The following is a 20,509-nucleotide window of genomic DNA, read 5'->3' on the forward strand; positions in this document are numbered from 1 at the left end:
TGGGACGCCAGTTTCCCGCTCTTGTCTGGGGCACGCCCACGGCCCGCCCCTCTTCACAAGACGCCGGCAGCCATTCCTGCACGCAGTCTGGGCTGGAGAAGGGAGACAAGCTCTGGGCAACCAGTCACAGGATTCGGGCGACCACACACCCACCTTTGGGCGGGCGGTAAGCAGCACCTGAAGTGCTGACCCCACTAATGCCATTTGTACTTTATGCCTAGATGGCTAGACTACAGCAGCAAAAAGCAAGGGTGCTAAGGCACAGGCTTTCTAGGCTGCTTGTATTGCATGTGCTGAAGTGTTCATTTGTACTTTATGCTGGTATGCTATACACTGCACTGTACGGTCGCTATTCTTGGCTATATACTCCTAGATGGCTGGACAACAGCAGCAAAAAAGCAAGGGTGCTAAGGCACAGGCTTTCTATGCTGCTTGTACTGCATGTGCTGAAGTGTTCATTTGTACTTTCTGCTTGTATGCTATACATTGCACTGTACGGTCGCTATTCTTGGCTATATGCTTCTAGATGGCTAGACAACAGCAGCAAAAAAGAAAGGGTGCCAAGGCACAGGCTTTCTATGCTGCTTGTACTGCACGTGATACTGTTCCACACGGCAGGTTCCACTGTCCCCATTGTGTGCAATGCTCCCCTGTAGCACTTGGTCAGCCGGGGTCTCTGCTAGAGGTGGCTAAAGGAACCACCTGTGAACCCTGTCCAGGGACAGGGACGGAGTTGCAGTTTCGGCTGATAGGTCTGTGACTGTGACTAACATCTTAGAGACTTTGCAGTCCAGACGGACCATGGACTTTGGGACTCTCTGTATGATGAGGCAGACGTAGCTGATCAGGACTCTGATCCTGAGACCGCTCTCAATCCGGATACTCCGGATGGTGACGCCATAGTGAATGATCTTCTAGCGTCCATCAAGGGAATGTTGGATATTTCTCCCTCAGCTCCTCCGGTGGAGGAGTCAGCTTCACAGCAGGAGAAATCCCTTTTCAGTATCTCAAGCGTATATTGAGTACTTTTCTGGCCACTCTGACTTCAGAGAAGCAATCCGGAAACACCACACTTATCCAGATAAGCGTTCTCCAATCGTATTAAGGATACACGTTATCCTTTTTCTCCCTGACGTGGTCAAGCGCTGGACCCAGTGTCCAAAGGTGGATTCCCCTATCTCCAGGCTTGCGGCTAGATCCATAGTTGCAGTGGAAGATGGGACTTCACTTAAAGATGCCATTGACAGACAGATGGTCCTCTGGTTGAATTCTGTCTATGAAGCTATCGGCGTGTCGGTTGCTCCGGCATTCGCAGCCGTATGGGCATTCCAAGCTTTTTCAGCTGGTCTTGCGCACGTGGACACTGTCACATGTACATCTGTGCCGCAGATGGCGTCCTTAACCTCGCAATGTCTGCATTGCGACTTACGCTATTAATGCTGTCCTGCACTCTACGAGCCGTACGTCAGTGGCGTCCGCCAACTCCGTGGTTTTACGCAGAGCCTTGTGGTTGAGGGAATGGAAAGCAGATTCTGCTTCCAAAAAAGTGCTTAACCAGTTTGCCGTTATCTGGTGACAGACTGTTTGGTGAGCGATTGGATGAAATCATTAAACAGTCCAAGGGTAAGGACTCTTCCTTACACCAGCCCAGATCAAACAACACCCAACAGAGGAAGGGACAGTCGAGGTTTCGGTCCTTCCCAGGCTCGGGCAGGTCCCAATTGTCCTCGTCCAAAAGGACTCAAAAAGCTCAGAGAGGCGCAGATTCCTGGCAGGCTCAATCACGCCCAAGGAAGGCAGCCGGAGGAACCGCTACCAAGGCGGTTTCCTCATGACGTTCAGCTCTCTCTCTCCGCATCCGCGGTTGGTGGCAGACTCTCCCGCTTTGGCGACATTTAGCTGCCACAGGTCAAAGACCGGTGGGTGAGAGACATTTTGTCTCACGTGTACAGGATAGAGTTCTGTTCTCGTCCTCCGACTAGATTTTCAGAACTTCCTCACCTCCCGACCGAGCCGATGCTCTTCTGCAGGCAGAAGGAGTGGTAATCCCTGTTCCTCCTCAGGAACAAGATACGGTTTTTACTCCAATCTGGTTGTGGTACCAAAAAACGACGGCTCTTCCGTTCCGTTTTGGGCCTAAACCTGCTCAACAAGCACGTGAAAACCAGGCGGTTCCGGATGGAATCCCTCCGCTCCGTCATTGCCTCCATATCTCAAGGAGATTTCCTAGCGTCAATAGACATCAGGATGCTTATCTCCACGTGCCGATTGCTCCAGAGCACCGGTGTTGGCTACGATTCGTTATTGAAGACGAGCATCTTCAGTTCGTAGCCCTGCCCTTCGGTCTGGCGACAGCCCCACGGCTTTTCACAAGTTCATGGCAGCAGTGGGAGTAGTCCTGCACTCTCAGGGTCACTCTGTGATCCCTTACTTGGACGATCTACTTGTCAAGGCACCCTCTCAAGAGGCATGCCACCACAGCCTGAGCGTGGCGCTGGAGACTCTCCAGAGTTTCGGGTGGATCATAAACTTTTCAAAGTTAAATCTGACACCTACCCAATCGCTGACATATCTTGGCATGGAGCTTCACACTCTCTCAGCGATAGTGCAGCTCCCGCTGGACATACAGCGTTCACTACAGACGGGGGTGCAGTCTCTCCTTCAAGGCCAGTCACACCCCTTAAGACGCCTCATGCAGAGGCAGTCCTTTTCGCGCAGTTTCATCTGCGTCCACTTCTATAGGACATTCTTCGCCAATGGGATGGGAAGTCAACGTCCCTAGACAGGAACGTACCCCTTTCTCAGACGGGCAAGGACTCTCTTCAGAGGAGTCCACCCCTCAGATCAATGTTCTGGAAATCTGGGCAGGGTATCTTGCCCTGCAAGCCTTCCAGCAGAGGCTGGAAGGCAAACAGATCCGAATTCAGTCGGACAACTTCGCAGCGGTGGCATACATCAACCACCAAGGCGGAACACGCAGTCGGCAAGCCTCCCAGGAAGTCCGGCGGATTCTGATGTGGGTGGAAGACAGAGCATACACCATATCCGCAGTTCACATCCCGGGCGTAGAAAACTGGGAAGCAGACTTCCTCAGTCGCCAGGGCATGGACGCAGGGGAATGGTCTCTGCACCCGGACGGGTCTCAAGAAATATGTAGCCGCTGGGGGAGGCCGGACGTCGACCTAATGGCGTCTCGGCACAACAACAAGGGCCCGATTTTCATGGCGCGGTCTCACGATCAAAGAGCTCTGGCGGCAGGCGCCTTAGTTCAGGATTGGTCGCAGTTCCAGCTACCCTATGTGTTTCCCCCTCTGACACTGTTGCCCAGAGGGCTACGCAAGATCAGCTCCGATTGCCGCCGCGCCATCCTCGTCGCCCCAGACTGGCCGAGGAGGTCGTGGTACCTGCATCTGTGGCATCTCACGGTCGGCCAACCGTGGGCACTACCAGACCGGCCAGACTTACTGTCCCAAGGGCCGTTTTTTCCATCTGAATTCTACAGCCCTGAACCTGACTGGTGGCTATTGAGTCCTGGATCCTAGCGTCTTCAGGATTATCTCAAGACGTCATTGTCACCATGAGACGGGCTAGGAAGCCGACGTCTGCCGAGATCCACCACAAGACGCGGAAGATATTCTTATCTTAGTGCTCTGCTCAGGGAGTGTCTCCCTGGACATTTGCATTGCCTACTTTTCCTTCCTTCCTGCAATCTGGTTTGGGAAAAGGTTTGTCGCTCGGCTCCCTTAACGGACGAGTCCCAGCGCGGTCTGTATTCTTTCAGAAGCGCATAGGGCGACTTCCTCAGGTACGCACGTTCCTGCAGGGGGTTTGTCACATTGTCCCTCCGTACAAGAGGCCGTTAGACCCATGGGATCTGAACAGGGTACTAATTGCTCTCCAGGAGCCGCCCTTTGAGCCTCTGAGGGATGTTTCACTTTCTCGACTTTCACAGAAAGTGGCCTTTTTGGTAGCGGTCACGTCTCTTCAGAGAGTGTCCGAGCTCGCAGCGCGGTCATCCAAAGCTCCCTTCTTGGGGTTTCACCAAGACAAGGTAGCGCTGCGCCTGATTCCGGGGTTTCTCCCTAAGGTGGTATCCCCCTTTTCATCTCAGTCAGGATATCTCCTTACCTTCCTTTTGTCCTCATCCAGTTCATCGATATGAATTGGATTTGTATTTGTTGGATCTGATGAGAGCGCTCAGAATCTACATTTCCCGCACGGCGCCCCTGCGCCGCTCGGATGCACCCTTTGTACTTGTCGCTGGTCAGCGCAAAGGGTCGCAGGCTTCCAAATCCACCCTGGCTCGATGGATCAAGGAACCAATTCTTGAAGCCTACCGTTCTGCTGGGCTTCCGGTTCCATCAGGGCTGAAGGCCCATTCTACCAGAGCCGTGGGTGCGTCCTGGACATTACGGCACCAGGCTACGGCTCAGCAGGTGTGCCAGGCGGCTACCTGGGCGAGTCTGCACACCTTCACCAAGCGTTATCAGGTGCATGCCTACGCTTAGGCGGATGCCAGCCTAAGTAGAAGAGTCCTGCAGGCGGCGGTTGCCTCCATGTAGGGAAGGGCTGTTTTTACAGTCCAAACTTGAGGTATTAATTTACCCACCCAGGGACTGCTTTTGGACGTCCCAATCGTCTGGGTCTCCCAATGGAGCGCCGAAGAAGAAGGGAATTTTGTTACTTACCGTAAATTCCTTTTCTTCTAGCTCCAATTGGGAGACCCAGCACCCGCCCTGTTGTCCTTCGGGATTTTTTGGTTGTTCGGGTACACTTGTTGTTCATGTTGAATGGTTTCAGTTCTCCGATGTTCCTTCGGATTGAATTGTTTAACCAGTTATTGGCTTTCCTCCTTCTTGCTTTTGCACTAAAACTGAAGCAGCCCGTGATCCACGGGGGGTGTATATGCAGAAGGGGAGGGGCCTTACACTTTTTAGTGTAATACTTTGTGTGGCCTCCGGAGGCAGTAGCTATACACCCAATCGTCTGGGTCTCCCAATTGGAGCTAGAAGAAAAGGAATTTACGGTAAGTAACAAAATTCCCTTCTTTTTTTATTTTTTTTTTGAAGCTTGTTTAAAAAATTGCTTAAAGGGAATCTGTCATCAGGTTTTTGCTCCCCCCCCCATCTGAGAGCAGCATGCTGTAGGGGTAGAGACCCTGGTCCCAGTGATGTGTCACTTACTGAGCTGTTTGCTGTCATTTTGATAAAATCAATGTTTTCTCTGCTGCACATCTAGCAGTTATACAGAGTACATGAGTGTGCTGGACTGCCTGACAGCACACCAAGTAGTCCTGTAATGATAATCTCCTGCTGGTTAATCAGTGATTTTACCAAAATTACACTGTGGCCATAGATCAGCTACTTTTTCTGCTCAATTCTTCAGTCACTGGATTTTTTTTTTTTTTTTTTTGTTGAATTGGTCGGTGGCTGACCCCCACCTTGCCGTGCGCCTCAATTTGGGATGTATTCCTCCTGTCTTGATTTTGGCGGTTGGTGACTGTTCACATTCAGTCATCAGGCCTTGTCCACAGGCGATTTACTTCATGCAGCATTTGCTTGGACCTGTCCCGCCCACAGCCATGACTCAGTCATGGGTACGGGATTGAAAAGCACCAGGTAAGTGCTGCTATACACAGTTCTACTTTTCATATGTGAGGCCGTATGGCACATTTTAAATACAAAATATTTTAGAGCAGGACTGCCCCAAAGAGATTTGCTGTGACGTGGCGGGGTAGGTCAAGAAATTGCAATTTTTTTGCCAAAATTCTCAAATTTATAATAGTACAGTTAGTAATTTTTAGTGCAGTGCACATCTTATAATACATGTCATCTTGAGTTTAGCTGGCTTTGTTGTTTTCAATCACTGGATGTAGCGGCATCTAAAGTGCTTTGCCCCGCTGTCAGAGTGTCTCTGCGTACACATTTTTAGAAAGCAATTATGCAGCAAATAGCACAGTCCGGCTATTTATACCTTGAAGGAAACACTAAACCTACAGATTATTAATAAAAGTTGCCCACACTGTCTGCTCGTCTGTAGAATTTCCTATAACAATGAGATAAATAAAGCAAGTGTTAAAGGGGTTGCCCAGTTTTCAAAACAATTTTGTTTTCTTACCTAAATCCATGCATTTTAGGCTAAAAATCATTTTTGCGGTTGGCTTTCGTTAAAAATGTTGCACAGTTTGTTATCTGTAGCCTTTAAGTTGTTGTCACAGCCATCTCTCTGCATCTAGAGACTTGTGACAGGATCTGGGCCAGAGTCTCTCTTTGCCATCTGAGACTCCTCACATTAAACGTAATTCCCTTTCCTTTGGTCGTGGAAGGGTTAATGTTAATTTTGCTTTCCAGCAGCTTCTGACTCCTGGCCTCAGGTGCTTGTGGTTGGTGATCACTCCCTTCCCCTAAATATGGTCACATCTCCCAGTAGAGGACACCGGTTTTTCTGATTCTTTCTGTAGCTAGGCCTCGAGGTGGAAGGAGCTGCTGGAGCCCTTGTTGTGTGAAGTGGTGTAGGCTGCAGTCCTGTTAGCTGACTAGAGCTGTGAAGTTGAACTTCATCCTTTATTATTTCCCCTGTTGTACCTTCCCTTCTTGTTGTATTAGTGCATCGGTGGGACTAGTGATCATCACCTGCCAGCTCACTAGCCAGGGCTATTACAGGTTCTCTCAGGGCTTCAGGTTCCTGCTTGGCAACAGGTGCGGAACCTGTATAGAGACTGGCTAGGAGTGCAGGTTGCAGCTGCAGGTGAGTGCAGAAGGTGTCCCATCATCCCTCTCCCTAGGTCCATGGCCGTCCGTTAAGTGTCCCCTGTGTACCCTTTGTTTGTTGTGGTCAAACCTCAGTTTCTTGTGTGTATCGCCCCACGCCGGACCTTCCCCAAGTCCACACATTACAGTTGTAGTGTCTCTTGCTGGCTACAGAATGAGATAACTGAGAATCCATCAGAGAGCTCTCTATGATGGTCTGATAGTTTTTCTCTGAGCGCTCAGATTTATGACACAGACCACATCAAAGTTGAATGTGCCTGGTAACAAAGAGCCTGTAACAGCCAAAGGGTGTAAGAGTTTCTTTTTCGCTCCTAATTGGGAGACCCAGACAGTGGGTGTATAGCTACTGCCTCTGGAGGCCGCACAAAGAACTACACTTAAAAGTGTAAGGCCCCTCCCCTTCTGGCTATACACCCTCCCGTAGGAGTACGGATTCCTCAGTTTTAGCTTTGTGCGCAAGGAGGTCAGACACGCACGCATAGCTCCATTGTTTTTAGTCAGCAGCAGCTGCTGACTATGTCGGATGGAAGAAAAGAGGGTCTATACAGACTCCCAGCATGCTCCCTTCTCACCCCACTTATGTCGGAGGTGTTTGTAAGGTTGAGGTACCCATTGCGGGTACGGCGGCAGGAGCCCACATGCTGATTCCTTCCCCATCCCTTTTTACAGGGCTCTGGGTGAAGTGGGATTTACCGGTCTCCAGGCACTGAGACCGTGCTCCATCTACAGCCCCTGGAGAAGATGCTGGATGGAGCGGAGTACATCAGGGACATGGCCCTGCTTCCTTAAGGTACTCTGTGTCCCCGTGCATTTGGCGCTCACACCGCAGCATGCTGGGTGTTGTAGTGCGCCGGGGGACATCAGCGCTGCGGCGCCTGTGCCATGGCCTCATTCAGCTTAGCTGAAGCAGGCACACTTATGGGAATCGGCCGCGCCGGCCGCTGGGACTGCGGCACGGCTGGCACTTGTAGTGCGCCGGGGACTTCAGCGCGGCCTGCGCTTTTACGGCGGCCGCGCTGATAACTACAGTCCCCGGCTTTTGCGGCCTGCTTCCGTTCGTTCCCGCCCCCAGACCTGCCAGTCAGGAGAGGGGCGGGACGCTGCCCACGTCTAGGACTCGGTCGCGCCGGCCGCTGGAACAGCGGCGCGGCTGGCACTTGTAGTGCGCCGGGGACTTCAGCGCGGCCCGCGCTTTTACGGCGGCCGCGCTGATAACTCGAGTCCCCGGCTTTTGCGGCCTGCTTTCGTTCGTTCCCGCCCCCACACCTGCCAGTCAGGAGAGGGGCGGGACGCTGGCCAGTGCATCAGCGCTGAGGGCTGGAGTCGTTTTTACATACTCCAGCCCTCACAGTCAGCACAGAGGGGACACTGTTCCCGCACTTTTGTTTGGGAACTCCCACGGACCGCCCCTCTCCACATAAGCCGGCAGCCATTCTTGCTGACACGCTGAGCTGCAGAGGGGAGCCGGGGAGACCCAGACAAGGCATTCTGCAGCCTCTTACCCGCTGTTCAGCGGGCGGTAAGCAGCCCTCAGGGCTCACCCCCTCTTGTGCTCGTAGTATTCTTAGTATTTTGTTGCTACAAATACTTGGTATTACATAGCGCTGGTCGCCCTTTGGCTATAGACTCTCTCACATGCAGAGAGCCAGCAGCATGTCGCCCGTAAAACGCAAGGGTGCCAAGGCACAGACATTATATGCTTCCTGCACCGCATGTGGGACTTTTCTACCGGCAGGCTCCACGGACCCCCATTGTGTGCAGTGCTCGGCCCCTGCGGCGCTTGCACAGTCGGGACCTCTGCTGGACGTGTCCCAGGGTGTACCACCTGTGAATGCTGTCCAGGTGACAGGAACTGAGTTTGCAGCTTTTGCTGACAGAATGTCTCTCACTATGTCACAAATTCTTGACACATTGCGAGCTAGGCCTGTACTTCAGACCACGGACACTGTGCATGTATTGCCCCCTGGTCCCCCTCAGCTCCTAGCTCCGGGACGGGCATCTACACCTCAGGGTGAAGACTCTGACTCGGACGATGGCCCCGGGCAGCCTAAGCGGGCTCGTTATGACGGGCCTTCACATTCATCTCAATGGTCTGGATCCCAGCGGGATGAATCTATGGGTGATGAGGCGGACGTAACTGATCAGGATTCTGATCCTGGGACCGCTCTCAATCTAGATACACCAGATCGTGACGCCATAGTTAATGATCTTATATTTAACATCAATAAGATGTTGAATATTTCCCCACCAGCTCCTCCTGTAGAGGAGTCAGCTTCGCAGCACGAGAGAATCCATTTCAGATACCCTAAGCGTACATTAAGCACTTTTCTGGACCACGCTGACTTCAGAGACGCAATCCAGAAACCCCACGCTTATCCTGAAAGGCGTTTTCCTAAACGACTTAAAGATACACGCTACCCTTTTCCCTCTGAAGTGGTCAAGGGTTGGACCCAGTGTCCAAAAGTGGATCCTCCAATTTCCAGGCTTGCAGCTAGATCCTTGGTTGCTGTTGAAGATGGAGCGGCACTTAAAGATGCCACTGACAGGCAGATGGAGCTCTGGCTGAAATCCATCTATGAAGCGATTGGAGCGTCATTAGCGCCTTCTTTTGCGGCCGTATGGGCACTCCAAGCTATCACGGCCGGGCTTGCGCGAGTCGACTCAGTCACACGTGCATTTGCCCCGCAGGTAGCACCATTGACCTCGCAAATGGCGGCATTCGCGTCGTACGCGATTAATGCTGTTCTGGACGCTACAAGCCGTACGGCAGTGGCGTCAGCCAACTCAGTTGTTTTGCGTAGGGCTCTGTGGTTGAGACATTGGAAAGCAGATTCTCATTCCAAGAAGTGCTTAACCAATTTGCCTTTTTCTCGTGACCGATTGTTTGGAGAGCGTTTGGATGAAATCATCAAACACTCCAAGGGTAAGGACTCTTCCTTACCGCAACACAGACAAAACAAGCCCCAACAGAGGAGGGGTCAGTCTGGTTATCGGTCCTTTCGAGGACAGGGCAGGTCCCAATTCACCTCGTCAAAAAAGACTCAAAAGGACCAGAGACGTTCAAATTCTTGGAGGTCTCAGTCACGCCCAAAAAGACCAGCCGGAGGAACCGTTGCCAAAACGACGTCCTCCTGACTTGCGGTCTCCGATGCCCACACCCGCGGTCGGTGGGAGGCTGTCCCACTTTGGCGACATTTGGCTAGCAAGCGTCAAGGACCGTTGGGTGAGAGATATTCTATCTCACGGGTACAGGATAGAGTTCAGTTCTCGTCCGCCAACTCGTTTCTTCCGAACTTCTCCACCACCAGACCGAGCCGATGCTCTGTTGCAGGCGGTGGCCGCTCTAAAGGCGGAAGGAGTGGTGACCTCCGTCCCTCTTCAGGAACAGGGTCACGGTTTTTACTCCAATCTGTTTGTGGTCCCAAAAAAGGACGGATCGTATCGTCCCGTCCTGGATCTGAAGTTGCTCAACAGACACGTAAAAGTCAGGAGGTTCCGGATGGAATCCCTACGCTCCGTCATAGCCTCAATGTCTCAGGGAGATTTTCTAGCATCAATAGACATCAAAGATGCGTATCTCCACGTGCCGATTGCACCAGAGCATCAGCGTTTCCTACGTTTCGTCATACACGACGAGCACCTACAGTTCGTAGCGTTACCCTTCGGTCTGGCAACAGCCCCCCGGGTCTTCACCAAAGTCATGGCAGCAGTAGTAGCTGTTCTGCACTCGCAGGGTCACTCGGTCATCCCGTATCTAGACGACCTGCTTATAAAGGCATCCTCTCAAGAAGCATGCCAACACAGTCTGAAGGTGGCGCTAGACACTCTCCAGACTTTCGGGTGGATTATCAACTTTCCAAAGTCTCATCTAATCCCGACCCAATCTCTGACTTATCTTGGCATGGAGTTTCATACTCTATCAGCGATAGTGAGGCTTCCACTGGACAAGCAGTGCTCGCTACGGACTGGAGTGCAATCTCTCCTTCAGAGCCAGTCGCACTCACTGAGGCGCCTCATGCATTTCCTAGGAAAGATGGTAGCAGCAATGGAGGCAGTCCCGTTCGCGCAGTTTCATCTGCGCCCTCTCCAATGGGACATTCTGCGCCAATGGGATGGGAAATCGACGTCCCTCGACAGGACTGTCTCCCTCTCTCAGACTGCCAAGGACTCTCTACGTTGGTGGCTTCTCCCCAACTCATTGTCACAGGGAAAGTCGTTCCTTCCCCCGTCCTGGGCAGTGGTCACGACAGATGCGAGCCTATCAGGGTGGGGAGCGGTGTTTCTCCACCACAGGGCTCAGGGGACGTGGACTCAGGAAGAGTCCACCTTGCAGATCAATGTTCTGGAAATCAGAGCAATCTATCTTGCCCTGCGAGCCTTCCAACAATGGCTGGTAGGCAAGCAGATTCGGATTCAGTCGGACAATTCCACGGCGGTGGCGTACATCAACCACCAAGGGGGAACACGCAGTCGCCAAGCTTTTCAAGAAGTCCAGCGGATTTTGACGTGGGTGGAAAGCAGAGCGTCCACCATATCTGCAGTTCACATCCCAGGCGTGGAAAACTGGGAAGCGGACTTTCTCAGTCGCCAGGGCATGGACGCAGGAGAATGGTCCCTTCACCCGGACGTGTTTCAACAGATCTGTTGCCGCTGGGGGTCGCCGGACGTCGATCTGATGGCGTCACGGCACAACAACAAGGTCCCAGTTTTCATGGCACGGTCTCACGATCACCGAGCGCTGGCGGCAGACGCCTTGGTTCAGGATTGGTCGCAATTCCGACTCCCCTATGTGTTCCCACCTCTAGCATTGTTACCCAGAGTTCTCCGGAAAATCAAGTCCGACTGCCAGCGAGCCATACTCGTCGCTCCAAATTGGCCAAGAAGGTCGTGGTACCCGGATCTGTGGCATCTCACGGTAGGCCAACCGTGGGCACTACCAGACCGTCCAGATCTGCTGTCTCAAGGGCCGTTTTTCCATCTGAATTCTGCGGCCCTGAACCTGACTGTGTGGCCATTGAGTCCTGGATCCTAGCGGCCTCAGGTTTATCTCAGGGAGTTGTTGCCACAATGAGACAGGCTAGAAAACCATCCTCAGCTAAGATCTATCACAGGACGTGGAAGATATTCTTAGCGTGGTGCTTGGCTCAAGGGTTTTCTCCCTGGCCATTTGCATTGCCAATTTTTCTTTCCTTCCTGCAGTCTGGGTTGGAAAAAGGTTTGTCCCTTAGCTCGCTTAAGGGTCAAGTCTCCGCGTTATCCGTATTCTTTCAGAAGCGCTTGGCACAGCTTTCTAAAGTACGCACGTTTCTCCAAGGAGTTTGTCATATCGTTCCTCCTTACAGACGGCCATTGGAACCCTGGGATCTGAACAAGGTTCTCCTTGCTCTTCAAAAGCCGCCTTTCGAGCCCTTGAAAGAGGTTCCCCTTTCTCGGCTTTCACAAAAGGTAGTTTTTCTTGTAGCGGTCACATCTCTTCGAAGAGTGTCCGAGCTGGCGGCGTTATCTTGCAAATCTCCCTTCCTGGTGTTTCACCAAGACAAGGTAGTACTGCGTCCAATTCCAGAGTTTTCTCCCAAGGTGGTTTCTTCCTTTCATCTCAATCAGGATATCACTTTGCCATCTTTGTGTCCGCATCCAGTTCACCAATTTGAAAAGGGTTTACATCTGTTGGACCTGGTGAGAGCACTCAGGATTTACATTTCTCGCACGGCGCCTCTACGCCGTTCGGATGCGCTCTTTGTCCTAGTCGCTGGTCAGCATAAGGGATCGCAAGCTTCCAAATCCACCCTGGCGCGGTGGATCAAGGAACCAATTCTTCACACATACCGTTCTGCTGGGCTTCAGATTCCATCTGGACTGAAGGCCCATTCTACCAGAGCCGTTGGTGCGTCCTGGGCGTTGAGGCATCAGGCTACGGCTCAGCAAGTGTGCCAGGCGGCTACCTGGTCGAGTCTGCACACGTTTACCAAACACTATCAAGTGCATACCTACGCTTCGGCAGACGCCAGCCTAGGTAGACGGGTCCTTCAGGCGGCGGTGGCCCACCTGTAGGAAGAGGCTGTATGACAGCCCGTTCATGTGGTATCGTTTTACCCACCCAGGGACTGCTTTTGGACGTCCCACTGTCTGGGTCTCCCAATTAGGAGCGAAAAAGAAGAAGGGAATTTTGTTTACTTACCGTAAATTCCTTTTCTTCTAGCTCCAATTGGGAGACCCAGCACCCGCCCTATCTGTTTTTAGGGTTTCGTTTTTTCGGGTGCACATGTTGTTCACGTTGTTTCTTAAGTTCTCCGATCTAGTTATCGGATTGAATTTGTTTTTGAAACTGTTATTGGCTTTCCTCCTTCTTGCTTTGGTACTAAAACTGAGGAATCCGTACTCCTACGGGAGGGTGTATAGCCAGAAGGGGAGGGGCCTTACACTTTTAAGTGTAGTTCTTTGTGCGGCCTCCAGAGGCAGTAGCTATACACCCACTGTCTGGGTCTCCCAATTGGAGCTAGAAGAAAAGGAATTTACGGTAAGTAAACAAAATTCCCTTCTTTAATGAAACCTAGTTGCAAAAAAGTTATATCTATCCCCAGAAAATGTCCCATAGGTTGGCCAACCCCTTTATGTTTTCTTGATCCACAACGTGTCCATTTGTATTTGATAAATGGTTATCGGGCTTTGCAGGACTTAGCGTTCCTGGCTTCATATTGCAGGGAGGGCTCTTTTAGAACTGAGGTACCGTACAGATGGTTTATTCAGATAATGGGTGGCCGTCTTAGCGGTCTTATTTACTGAGTACCGTATCTCTGCTGATGCCCTTCTGTGTATAGCACAAGACGATCAGACAATCACAGCTCCAAGTCCCCTAACTAGACTGGTATATACAATAAAAAGTAAAAAAAGAGCCATCACTGAGCCCCAGATCCTGAAAAATGAGAATATCACGGTTCCCAGAAAATGGCGACAAAAGCGCAATTTTTTTTTTTAAGTCGCATTCGGTGCAATTTTTGACACTGGAGATCCCCAGCATTCTAGTCCTTGTGGATGTAATATAGATATATTGTGAACTCTGTTTACATATTTTTGATACAATTCTCCTAACCATTCATTCCCCCCCCCCCCTTCCTTTTTTTAAAGGATTTTGGTATTTTCTCCAGCCCCTATCACGTCAGTAAAGGTGTTCATAGATAGAAATGAAGTTGGGGAAGCTGTGCACTCATCCGGTCCATTATATGTTTTACAATGGATGGCAGAAAAATATGAGACTGGGCTCCACGAGATCAAAGTCAAAGTTACGGTAAGAAATACACAACGCCTGAAAAGGCGTCAGCCTCATGCGAAACTCCAACTTTGAGCAACAGTCACAATATATCAACAACTTTGTAATATATATACAGTATATACTAGCTGTAGTACCCGGCGTTGCCTGGGATAGTAACGGTCTCTCTGTCTGTTTCTCTGTCTGTTTCTCTGTCTGTCACTGTGTATCTGTCTGTGTTTTTGTCTCTGTCTATGTCTCTTTCCCCGTCTGTCTCTTTCCTTCTCCGTCTCCATCCATCTCCCCACCGATACCTTATTACCTCACACATAAGCTTCTTATACTATGAATCTCACAACTGCTATTAATATAATAGAGGAAATTTCTGGCACACAAAGAGTGGTGAAAAATGATGGTCCACCCCAGGATCCTTTGCCTTGAAAAAGGCTCTGCCTAAAAGAGCCGAAACGTTTGCATGAGGAGTTTTTGGTGTGACTTTTTGCAGAAATCAGTGAAAAATAAATTAAAAAATCATTTTTCACCACTCTGTGTGCCAGAAATTTCCTCTATTATATTGTCTGTTTTCTCAGCACCTATTATTTATGGTGAAGCGGAGCCTTATCCTTTTGATTACAGCTGCTATCAATGACCTGTAGTTCCTAGCTCCATTGACTGTAAATGAGGCAGGTTTTTTGGAGAGTAACTGTAAAGTGCGGGGTTAAATTTTCCCATCAAAACATAGTCTACGACGTTCCCTGGGTCACACGAGGCGTCTGTGCAAATTTTCGTAATTGTAAATGCGATGGTGCGGATTCCTTTAGCAGACATACACATACACTCACTCAGCTTTTTATATTAGACTAGCTGTATTACCCGGGCGTTGCCTGGGATAGTAACTGTCTCCGTGTCTCTCTCCCAGTCTCTGTCTGTGTGTCGCTGTCTGTCTGTCTGTCTGTCTGTCTCTCTGTCTCTTTCCTTGTCTGTCTGTGTCTATGTCTCTGTCTGTTTCTATCTCTTTGTCTGTATTTGTATCAGTCTGTCTATCTCCATCTCTGTGTCTATCTTTGTGTGTGTCTGTCTGTCTCTCTCTTTGCCCGGGCTGTCTCTGTCTGTGTCTCTGCTTTTTTTTGTCTCTCTCTATCCGTCTTCCCACCGACATCTTATTACCTCACACATAAGCTTCTTACACTAACAGTTTATTTTGTTCCTACAGCAACCACTGACAGTTGCTATTAATAGCCTGTAACTCCCACCTCTATTCAGTTTAATGGAGGCAGGATTTTGGAGAGTAACTGTAAAGTGCGGGGTTACATTTTCCTGTCAAAACATAGTCTATGACGTTCCCTGAGTCACATGAGGCATCTGTGCAAAATTTTGTGATTGTAAATGCGACGGTGCGGATTCTTTTAGCGGACATACATACACACACACACACACACACACGTACACTCAGCTTTATATATTAGATTACAAACACTAGGTTTATAGTATATTACAAGAGACCAGACCATTTACTTGGTTTTATGTTCTTGTGATACAGTGTAATTGTTAGATCATTCTGAGGATCTCAGAAAAAAAGACCCATAAGAGTCACAAACTCTCCCATCAGACTGTTAGAACAAGCTCACTGATGGATTCTCAGTTAACTCATTCTGCAGCCAGCAATAGAACAACACAGCAACCGAGAAGCTATAGAAGGCAAATGGCTTTAATGTTTACATTCAAGGACTAAGGATATATTCCTAAGGATGATGGCTGAAGTTTTGTTTATTGTCTTCTCTTTTTATATCTTTTAGTTCAGCATTAATTTATACTGTTTCTATCTTACCTATTTTCTTTTCAGGATGCAGCAGAAAGAAGTCGCACTAAAAGTCACCTGTTTAGCTTAGAAGATGATGCGGATGTCCACTTTAGCCTATTTCCTACTTTAATCCTTCTTATGGATCATTATGTTGTTGTAAGTTGTGTGTGCTTTATTTTCCCTGCTCCCCACCATATTGTTTGTCTCTGTAAGATTGCTTAGGTTATTAGGACCCCTTCAGCCTAAAAATAGCAGCCTCCAGCATCCATTAGATGCGACAATTCCGGTACTTTACCCGACTCATCCTGCGGTGGCAATCAGGGTAATAAGGGGTTAATGGCTTACAGCTATCACGAAGCCACAGATTAGTAATGGGAGGCATCTATGAGACCCCCCCTCATTACTAATCTGTAAGTGAAATGAAATAAACGCAAACACTGAAAAAATCCTTTATTTGCAATAAAATACAAAAAAACACCCTTTCACCCCTTTTTATTAGCCCAAAAAACATCCAGGTCTGATGTAATCCACACCAGGTCCCATGACAATTCCAGCTCTGCTACATCTGAAGTGACAGCATTCTGTCATAGAACATGACTGCCCGCTGTGAGCTTCAGGCAGAGACTAAGCCGCGTGATGAGCAGTGATGTCACTCAGGTTATTTGCGGTCACAGCTGGAGGTTCCCGGTCCTCCACCTAGATGACCTGCAGGGTTACCTGGCTACACCACCAGGCCCAGTGGGGTTCAGCCATTGTTGGCTTTTGTTCCAATAATGTGTTTGAGATGAGGATATCTTCATTGCAGCTTCTACTCAGATGCCCTACTTTCATGATAAAATATCACTGTAACATGAACTTTTCACATTTTACATAAATTTCACCCGAAGCCTAAATATCCATAACCTTTTGTGTTTAAGGTATCATCGCATTTAAAACCAATTGCCTAACAAATCATGTGGTCCGTTTTTTCCTATTATCCATTGCTAAAATTGCAAATTTGGGGCTAAAACGACATTTTAGCGGGGGAAAAAAAATGTTATTTTTGTTTTCACATACAAATTTTAAAAAGTTCTGTGAAACACCTATGCGTTCAAAATGCTCAACACTCCCCTGTATGAATTCCTTGATTGGTCTAGTTTTCAAAATTGGGTCACTTGTGGGGGGTTTCTTCTGTTTATTCACCTTAGGGGCCCTGCAACTGCGACATAATGCCCGCTTTCTGCCAAATTTGTGTTCCAAATTTCAAGTACTGCTCCATCCCTTCCGAGCCCGGCTGTGTTAAACAGAGGTTTCTGACCCCATGTGGGGCATTGGTGTGCTCAAAAGAAACTGCGTAAAAAAAAAAAAATTGTGGGGTCAATTTTTTTTTATTTTTTTTTAATATCCTTGTAAAGGTGAAAAAAATGGGGCTAAATCAACATTTTAGAGGAGAAATTAATTTTTGCTTTCATTAATTCCTGCGTAGCACCTGAAGAGTAAAAAAATTTCCTTACAGCAAGGTTGAAGTATTTGAGGGGTATTGGTGTTAAAAAAGGTAGAACGTTTGGGTCGTTACCAATATATAGGCCCCTCAAAGTCCATTTAAATATGAATAGGTCCCTAAAGAAAATTTGGCCTAGTCCTTGCATGACTCCTGTTATTACTTGGGAAAAAAGATATTAATGATATATATACATTAAAAAAAAGAATTATAATATATATATATATATATATATAACACACACACACACACAATATATATATATATATATATATATATATATATATATATATATATATATATATATATATATATATATATATATATATATATTATATATATAATGTGTTATATATTTGTTTGTGATTACCTTGCATAGAGTGACATTATGGAAAAATCGCTGAATAATTTTCCCATTGTTCTTATTTCTTCCCCAGTCACAGGTGCTGTTTTTTCTCACTGTCCTGAGTCAGCTCATTTTACTGATTGTTTACCGGATCAGGAGGCGAACCGTTCTTAGGGGTAGGTGCAAAAATCATTATTTCTTCAACGAGTTCTTGTAAATGCCTCCATGATCCCATGTCAATGTTCTCCTGCCACATGACCTTTTGCAGTGTTTTGTGTATGCCAAAATGGGCAGTTTTTGCTCTGATTCTATTCCCGCTGCTTTACCGAGTGAGCTGTTTTTTTCTTTTAAATCTGCCATAGAGATACAGAGATACAGGCCTTTGTAGGTAGTGGGGGCGTGGCTCACATGATCCTCAGGGGCGTGTCTGTAGGCTCCTCTGTATTTATTGCCCTGTAAGCTACACCCACTAGGAAAAAAACATAAAAATGAACATTGCATTAAAAAGGTCCATATCTCTGAAACCGTATGGCGAATTAAAAAAAAAAAAAGCTATGGAAATACTATTACCACAAGTGTCATTTTTCTATGTCAGATTTGTGAATCCACTTACATAAAACACTTACCGCTCTCTTGCATATTTCATGTCTTTCTTTTTAGGCCCCCCTGGATATTTCGCCCTCGCCTCTTTCTCTATGCACGTACTCAGCAAAAACAATACTTTCTTCTGGGCTGTGTTACTGCTCAACCTCTACACAGCGGTTGGTAAGTGGAATCAGTCATATATAAGTAGCACTTCATGCTATGAGATATACTTGTTTTCTGCAGCTTTTCAGCTTGGGATACATTAAAAAACAACCTTTCTCTGACGCCTCATTGGGGGACACAGGACCATGGGGACACAGGCAGCCTCAGTTTTAGCTTAGTATCTATAGGAGGCACATCTTTCAAGGTTTGTTATTTTTTGAGGGCGACTGTTTCCTTTTGGGACCGATCTCCCACTACCATCAACGGGCGGGAACGTGGAGTGTCACCTTCACGTACCCCCTCCTGCGACGCTGGATCCTGGGCTGGACGACTGGTTCCACAGACACCAACTTTCCAAAGCCCAGGGTAGAGGCCTGTGCCCCTATAGCCCAATTCCTCAGCCCCTCTTTGCAGGCTCTGAGTTGAAGATGGCACCAATTCCTCAGCCCCTCTTTGCAGGCTCTGAGTAGAATATGACACTGACACAGCAAGCTGACTCTGCTATTTTCACTGCTTGGACAGAAGCAGTGTTTTAAGGTGAGATCCCCCCTGACTGGTTTCCCAGACAAAGGGAGAAAAGACGCTGCAGGGAAGAGCTGGAGGAGGAAGAATGCACATTTACAGTATTTATTATGTGAAAGGACGAGAGCCCCAAGGATCCTGCACACACAGTGTTACCCCTTCTCCAGCCAGCAAGCTAGAGAAAAGTTAAGTCCCTCGCTGTTTGCAGAAAGTCCTGCAGATAATTTCCCGGTGGCAGGGGGAGGGCACAGGGCTCAGGGACTCACGCTGTTTATTTGCTTTAGCAGAAAAGCCGGCTGATAACCACCAGTGACAAGCTGTGTGCTGACTGAAGGGAGAGGGAGGAAAACTATCAGCTCCCTTCCCGCCCTTTTTTACTACCCACAGCAGGGGGGGGCACACTGACTTAATGTTCCCGCTCTTTTAGCGCTACGCCCTGCCCCCCCGCGGCCGCTATAAGCCCCTCCCCCCCCCGGAAAGCGTGTGAAGATCTCCATAGAGCTTATACCTTCCTGAGGACAGGGCCATCGGCTGATTCTGGTGAGATGCTTGCTTCACTTGTAGCTCTACTGAGCATTGCTCCCCCTCTTGGCATACTCCTATTAGGAACATGCAGAAATCTAAGGGCACTAAGAGTGCTAAGGCCCACATAGTCTATTATTCAGCCTGCACTGCCTGCCACGCTGAGCTACCACGTAAACACATCTCTTCTCTCTGTGAGTCCTGTGCCCCTATAGCCCCTCAAGACCCCCCTGCCACCACCGCCGCAATCGTCAGCCCAGAGCCTAGGGCTCCCAGCCCACCGGAATGGGCACAGTTTCTGTCCCAATCCATGGAAAAACTGTCACAGAACCTGGTGCTGGCTATGCAATGTCATCCTCCACACCCTTCTGGGTCCCTGGACGGAACGCAGCATGAGGATACCCCTATGGAGGATCCTTCTAAGGTAATCCAGGCACATGCTTCACCGGTTGCAGGGATCAGGAAAAGAGCACACGGCCGGGTGTCTCCAGCGGGCTCTCCCTCGGGAGCACACAGGGCAGGCTCTCCCACACGCTCCACGGCTTCTGAAGAGCTGGAGGAGGGAGAATGCTGTTTATACCAAGAGGATTCCTTGGTTTCAGCCTCCCCAGATGATCAAACTGCAATAGACTCCCTTATAGCAGCAATCAACCAAACTCTGCATGTGGAGGATCCCCCATCCACTACCACTGACCATGCGGTCTCCTTTAAGAGGGCAAGGAAACACCAAAAGGTTTTTCGCTAATAACCCAGAGTTTCAGGATATCCTCACAAAGCAAAGGGAGAAGCCTGACAGGCGCTTCGGAAACCGAAAACTCATGGAGTCCCGGTACCCTTTTCCCTCACCTGCCCCTAAGGGCTGGGCCGATCCGCCCTCGGTCTCCCGCTGTGCCACAAAGACGCTCAGACAGACAGGTGGAGCACCTCGCCCGCTCTGCTTTGGAGGCCGCGGGTTCCTCCCTCTCGCCCTCCTTTGCCTCTGTGTGGGTCGCAAAGGCGATCTCGGTCTGGGCAGAATCCCTTAACACTTCGCTAGAGGAATCCCGGTTCCCTCATACCTTCACAGAGGTAACAG

At 49.1% G+C, this 20,509-nt stretch overlaps 1 protein-coding gene across 2 annotated transcripts in view; it reads left to right on the forward strand.

Annotated features, from left to right (window-relative positions):
• The window catches only part of TMEM62 (transmembrane protein 62), an 88,553-nt gene that overhangs the window by 36,404 nt on the left and 31,640 nt on the right, over positions 1-20,509 (forward strand). For both annotated transcript variants that reach the window (XM_075331221.1, XM_075331220.1), the window contains exons 9-12: positions 13,896-14,055; positions 15,860-15,973; positions 17,735-17,819; positions 18,304-18,408. In XM_075331221.1, coding sequence (XP_075187336.1) covers positions 13,896-14,055; positions 15,860-15,973; positions 17,735-17,819; positions 18,304-18,408 — 464 coding nt within the window. The remainder of the gene's footprint in view (positions 1-13,895; positions 14,056-15,859; positions 15,974-17,734; positions 17,820-18,303; positions 18,409-20,509) is intronic.

Source organism: Anomaloglossus baeobatrachus, chromosome 12, assembly GCF_048569485.1.
Source record: "Anomaloglossus baeobatrachus isolate aAnoBae1 chromosome 12, aAnoBae1.hap1, whole genome shotgun sequence".
Classification (NCBI taxonomy): domain Eukaryota; kingdom Metazoa; phylum Chordata; class Amphibia; order Anura; family Aromobatidae; genus Anomaloglossus; species Anomaloglossus baeobatrachus.